Raw genomic sequence first — 6,000 nt, 5'->3', positions numbered from 1 at the left:
TAAGTTATCTCCCTTAGTCTATAGCTTTAAAAAAATTTTTCTCCGTTTTCTCTTTAAAATTTACTGCTTCAAACGCTTCCGGTTTCGAAGAGAGTCGGGTCACGTGGCGGACTTTAGGGGGTCGTTTGCTTTGCTGGTTATAGCAGCAAAATATCCCCCAGAGAATACCTGGTATCAATTAAATGCAAAGAATATACGATTAATGGGCGGAATTCTGCCTTCAACACCGCAAATAAGGCTACGAAAGTGAAAAGATCCGGTATTTCGTCTGCCGCTACGTTCTGAGTTCAAATTCCGCCGAGGTCGACTTTGTCTTTCACCCTTTCGGGGTCGATTAAATAAGTACCAGTAACGCACTGGGGTCGATATAATCGACTTAATCCCTTTGTCTGTCCTTGTTTGTCCTCTTTGTTTAGCCCCTTGTGGGTAGTAAAGAAATAGGTATTTCGTCTGCCGCTACGTTCTGAGTTCAATTTCCGCCGAGGTCGACTTTGCCTTTCATTCTTTCGGGATCGATAAATTAATAACCAGTTACGCACTGATGCCGATATAATCGACTTAATCCGTTTGACCTCTCTGTGTTGAGCCCCTTGTGGGCGACCTCGGCGGAATTTGAACTCAGAACGTAACGGCAGACGAAATACCTATTTCTATTTCTTTATTACCGACAAGGGGCTAAACACAGAGGGGACAAACAAGGACAGACATAGGTATTAAGTCGATTACATCGACCCCAGTGCGTAACTGGTACTTAATTTATCGACCCCAAAAGGATGAAAAGCAAAGTCGACCTCGGCGGAATTTGAACCCACAACGTAACGGTAGACGAAATACCTATTTCTTTACTACCCACAAGGGGCTAAACACAGAGGGGACAAACAAGGACATACATAGGTATTAAGTGGATTACATCGACCCCAGTGCGTAACTGGTACTTAATTTATCGACCCTGAAAGGATGAAAGGCAAAGTCGACCTCGGCGGAATTTGAACTCACTACGTAACGGCAGACGAAATACCGCTAAGCATTTCGCCCGGCGTGCTAACGTTTCTGCCATCGATGGCATCGCTGTAATTGACTATACCCCCCTCCCCACCCACCTACGCAATCTTCGGTCCTTTTGCCTTTAGTTGATTGGATAATTACTATAACTCTTTTGTAAAAGAAAAATATGAAAGTAACTGCAGTGGAAAATTTAAACCCGTCTTTCGCCGAATCGTGAATCAGGAAGTTTTGCAGATTGGGTAATGTTAAAGGTTATTTATATTTGCAGTTTATAACTGCTACTTTTAGCGATCCTTTGAAAAATGAGAGTTTAAGTGTAAGGCGACCACATCGTAGGCTATCTTTTTTATTTCCTGTAGGCTAACATGTTTATCCGGCATCGGTTCCCAACAGGGTCCCATGTAAAACCCTTGCTATTAAGATTTGTGCATAAGAATTATACTTCTATAATACACAAAATATTCGGCGATCTTCTAGCAATTTTTTTAAAAATACAATTCCTAATAATATTTAATTACACAGCCGGTGCTACTTGAGAACAATGGTCACGGTGCGCGCACTCACGCATCCGCGCAAGCTAATCATAATTAGTCGATCTTTACTTTGTGTTTTTTGTGTGTTAAATAAATAACATACACACTACGTCCGTCCCCCCGTGTGTATAATGAAATATATATTTAAAATATATATTTGCAACAGATATCTCTTAGATCCTGTAGATTGAGTGTATTCACAGGTTTGTTTCAAAAACTAAAACTTTTTTCAAGGTTCAGTGAGAGGAATATCGGAAAATTTCACACGATCTGACTTTTTTTCCGCTCCATAACTTTCAGGGGAAAGGCTATACTTTTTGTAAAGGATCGAGAAGGGGGAAGGAATTTCGGATCAGACGGCCCACATAAGTTGGAAATTGGGGCAATTGGCGATCCTTTGTTTTAACTCGAAATAATGTAATCACTGAATCGGTCATTTCCGTGACCACATGTCTTGTCAATTTGGAATAGAAAGCTAAATGGGTTGTGCGTGCTTGTTCCTGTGTGTGTGTGTGTGTGTGTGTGTGTGCGAGCTTGTTCCTCTGTGTAGTGTGTGTGTGCGAGCGCTTGCTTGTTCTGTGTATATACTCTTTACTCTTTACTTGTTTCAGTCATTTGACTGCGGCCATGCTGGAGCACCGCCTTTAGTCGAAGAAATCGACCCCCAGGACTTATTCTTTGTAAGCCTAGTACTTATTCTATCGGTCTCTTTTGCCGAACCGCTAAGTTACGGGGACGTAAACACACCAGCATCGGTTGTCAAGCAATGCTAGGGGGACAAACACAGACACACACACACACACATATATACATATATACTACGGCTTTCTTTCAGTTTCCGTCTACCAAATCCACTCACAAGGCTTTGGTTGGCCCGAGGCTATAGTAGAAGACACTTGACCAAGATGTCACGCAGTGGGACTGAACCCGGAACCATGTGGTTGGTAAGCAAGCTACTTACCACACAGCCACTCCTGCGCCTATATGTGTGTCTGTTCTGTTTTTTTTTTTTTTGTATTTGTTGTGGAATGTTGAAATAACACACAGGAACAAACACACACACACACACACACACACACACAAGCACGATCGCACAATCCATTAGCTTTCTCTTCCAAATTGACAGACAACATGTGGTCACGGAAATGACCGATTCAGTGTTTACATTATTTCGAGTTAAAACGAAAGATTGCCTATTTTTAGAGGAAAATGTGTGATGTAAGGGAGATCTGGCTGTTGTTTTAGCACATCACAAGATCTCCCTCCTTGTTTCTTTCTCACTCTCACACCTATTGATGTTTTTCAATATCTTTCGGAAAGACTTCCTCTCTCCCCCACACAATTTCCTCGCAAATTATTCTTTAAAAAAATTTTTTATGTCAAAACCCCATGTTTTTGGATAGGGAGATTCCAGAAAATTGCAAAAATCGGAATTTTGAAATTTTTTGCCCCCACCCCTTCTCCTCAATTTCTTCATATTTCACTTTTTTCCATCACCCTAACTCTAAAACCCAACCCTAACCCATCCCTAAAACCCCAACCCTATCTCTAAAACCCTAACCCTCAAACCCTAACCCTAGCTGTAATTAGAAAAATTTTTGTAAATTTTTTCAGAATCGTAATCTCTGTATTTTTCTGCATATTTTGACAAAACAAAAATTTGTGAAATAAAAATTTACAAAAATTTTTGGGAATTTTTTCCAGAAAAAAAAAACATTTCTTTCTGAAAAAAGTTAAAAATGAAGAACGGATGAGGTGTAATTTCAAAATCCCGATTTTTGCCAATTTTTTTGCAGATTCGTATTCTCCCTAGTCGAAAATGGGGGTTTGTGTAGAAAAAAGAAATTAAATAAAAAAGAAAAGGGGTGTTATTGGGGGTGTACAAAAGGACATCTTGTCTAGTTTTCTTCCCATGAACACATTTTATGGAATGATGATGCCAAAGTAACACATGCATTTAAATGGTAATTTAAATTTTTACTCTCACTTCCAACCAAATGAGTCCTTGTATTTGTAAGAAAAAAACATTTTCTAACAGAAAATTGTTATCAAAATAAATCATGTGTTACTTACCTCTTTTTAAAAACACTCTGGATATACCTAATCAAGCTCTTCAATATTTTAGAATTATATTAGGAGTAGTAGTGGCTGTGTGGTAAGTAGCTTGCTCACCAACCTCATGGTTCCGGGTTCAGTCCACTGTGTGGCACCTTGGGCAAGTGTCTTCTACTATAGCCTCGGGCCGACCAAAACCTTGTGAGTGGTTTTGGTAGACGGAAACTGAAAGAAGCTTGTCGTGTATATATGTATATATATGTGTGAGTATGTTTGTGTGTCAGTGTTTGTCCCCCCAACATCGTTTGACAACCGATGCTGGTGTGTTTGCGTCCCCGTAACTTAGCGGTTCAGCAAAAGAGACTGATAGAATAAGTACTAGGCTTACAAGTATAAGTCCTGGGGGTTGATTTGCTCGACTAAAGGTGGTGCTCCAGCATGGCCACAGTCAAATGACTGAAACAAGTAAAGAGTAAAGAAACAAGTGGGGGAAGGGAGTGGGGCTAAAAAAAATCATAAATTTTCAAATTTTTTTTATAGTATGTTTTTTATGTATGCGTTGAATTATGTATCCTCACCACTGGGCCAATCTTCTATTCATTCCCCACCCTTTTCACAATATTTATTTATTTGTTTTGGTTATCTTTCAGATACCCAGAATCTACAACCTTTTGAGAAATTCTGTCATTGCTGGTAGTGATAGAATAGAAAGAAATGGGATCTAAGAGAAAGAAGAATCTCTCGCGATCGCAGAGAAACAAGAAAAATTATGTACGTAAATGTAGATCAAAGAAAAATGTAACAAGCATTCCTGAGCAAGGGAACTTTTCAACAGGCATCCATAATGCTTTGCCGAGTACATCAGGCACTTTACAGGTCACCGAGGAACTTCACAATGCGAGCAATTCACAGCTGAGGCCATACGTTGATGACTCATCAGATGAGGATATAGAGATAATGAGTCCAGAACACAAGAGGCGCCTGAATGACTGTTTGGTGAAATTGGTGGAAAATATGATTCCTGATGAAGTGCTCAATATTTTATTGGCAAAGAAAGTATTAACAATCTCTGAGATGGACACAGTTAAAAGTAAGGGAATCCGTATGGCTATGAATGAAATGCTCATTTCTTTGGTGACCTGCAAGCCAGATAAAGCATTTAGTGTACTTGTAGAGGCCCTGAAGAGATCTGAGCAAAAGAATTTGGCCAAGTTACTGACATCTACCGAGTATCGAAAACGGAAACCAGGTAATTTCTTCACATACAAATACAGACACACTCTTTCTTTCATAAACACTCCACAACACTTCCCCTTACAAACATACACTCTGTCTTTTTTACACATGCACACGCACACACACACACACACACACACTGAGGCATACATAGCTCCAGCTCCTTGCATTTCACACTACTATTGAAAATCAGTTAATTGTGAAACCGGTTAAGTAAATGCAACTAAATCTTGTTAAAGATACCAAGTTCATTTTCAATCTTTATCCTCTTTATACCTCCACATGTGTAAAGAAAACCCTTATGTACACACATACACCCACATGAAACATATATATATATCATCATCATCATCATCATCATTTAGCGCCCGCTTTCCATGCTGGCATGGGTTGGACGGTGCAACTGGGGTCTGGGAAGCCAGAAGGCTGCACCAGGCTTAGTCTGATCTGGCAATGTTTCTACGGCTGGATGCCCTTCCTAACGCCAACCACTCCATGAGTGTAGTGAGTGCTTTTTACAAAAGAATAAGTCCCGGGGTCGAGTTGCTCGATTAAAGGCGGTGCTCCAGCATGGCCGCAGTCAAATGACTGAAACAAGTAAAATAGTAAAAGAGAGAGAGTTTCTGTTACTTTGGATGTTGTTCCAAAAGCGTAACTGCTAGAATAAGAATAGAATGGGCAAAGTTCAGAGAGCTACTACCTCTGCTAGTAACAAAGGGGCCTCTTCCTCAGAGTGAAAGGTAGGTTGTATGACGTCTGTGTATGAACAGCTATGCTACATAGCAGTGAAACACGGGCTGTGACTACTGAGACTTGAGAGAAATGAAGCCAGTATGCTCTGCTGGATTGGTAATGTCAATGTGCATATATGACAGAGTGTAGGTGATTTGTGAGAAAAACTGGATATACAAGGCATCAGATGTAGTGTGCAAGAGAGAAGACTGTGCTGGTACAATCATGTAATGCATATGAATGAAGGGTTGCATCAAGTGATACCAGTCTCTAATTGTGGAATAAAGTGGTTAGAAAGTAATCTTAAGGCATTGGGCCTAATAGAGGAGATCCCAGAGGTTTGCTGTGCTTGAGGTGACAAATCAAGCTATGTAAAATCATGGTTGTCCTTGCATACAAGCACGTCCCCTAGATCACTCTTCAGTTGAGTATCCCTAAT

At 40.2% G+C, this 6,000-nt stretch overlaps 1 protein-coding gene across 8 annotated transcripts in view; it reads left to right on the top strand.

Moving 5' to 3' along the window:
- Positions 1-1,035: 1,035 nt before the first annotated feature.
- The window catches only part of LOC115223936, a 57,317-nt gene continuing 52,352 nt past the window's right edge, over positions 1,036-6,000 (top strand). For 4 of the 8 annotated variants that reach the window (XM_036512701.1, XM_036512700.1, XM_029794680.2 and 1 more), the window contains exons 1-2: positions 1,047-1,244; positions 4,244-4,842. In XM_036512701.1, the coding sequence (XP_036368594.1) occupies positions 4,308-4,842 (535 nt within the window). In that variant the 5' untranslated portion in view covers positions 1,047-1,244; positions 4,244-4,307. Of the gene's footprint in view, positions 1,245-4,243; positions 4,843-6,000 lie in introns of all 8 variants that reach the window. The other 4 variants (XM_029794681.2, XM_036512703.1, XM_036512704.1 and 1 more) reach the window with 2 other exon arrangements.

Source organism: Octopus sinensis, linkage group LG24, assembly GCF_006345805.1.
Source record: "Octopus sinensis linkage group LG24, ASM634580v1, whole genome shotgun sequence".
Taxonomy (NCBI): domain Eukaryota; kingdom Metazoa; phylum Mollusca; class Cephalopoda; order Octopoda; family Octopodidae; genus Octopus; species Octopus sinensis.
Note: the sequence above shows the minus strand (reverse complement) of the source record. Positions and strands in the feature narration are given on the sequence as shown.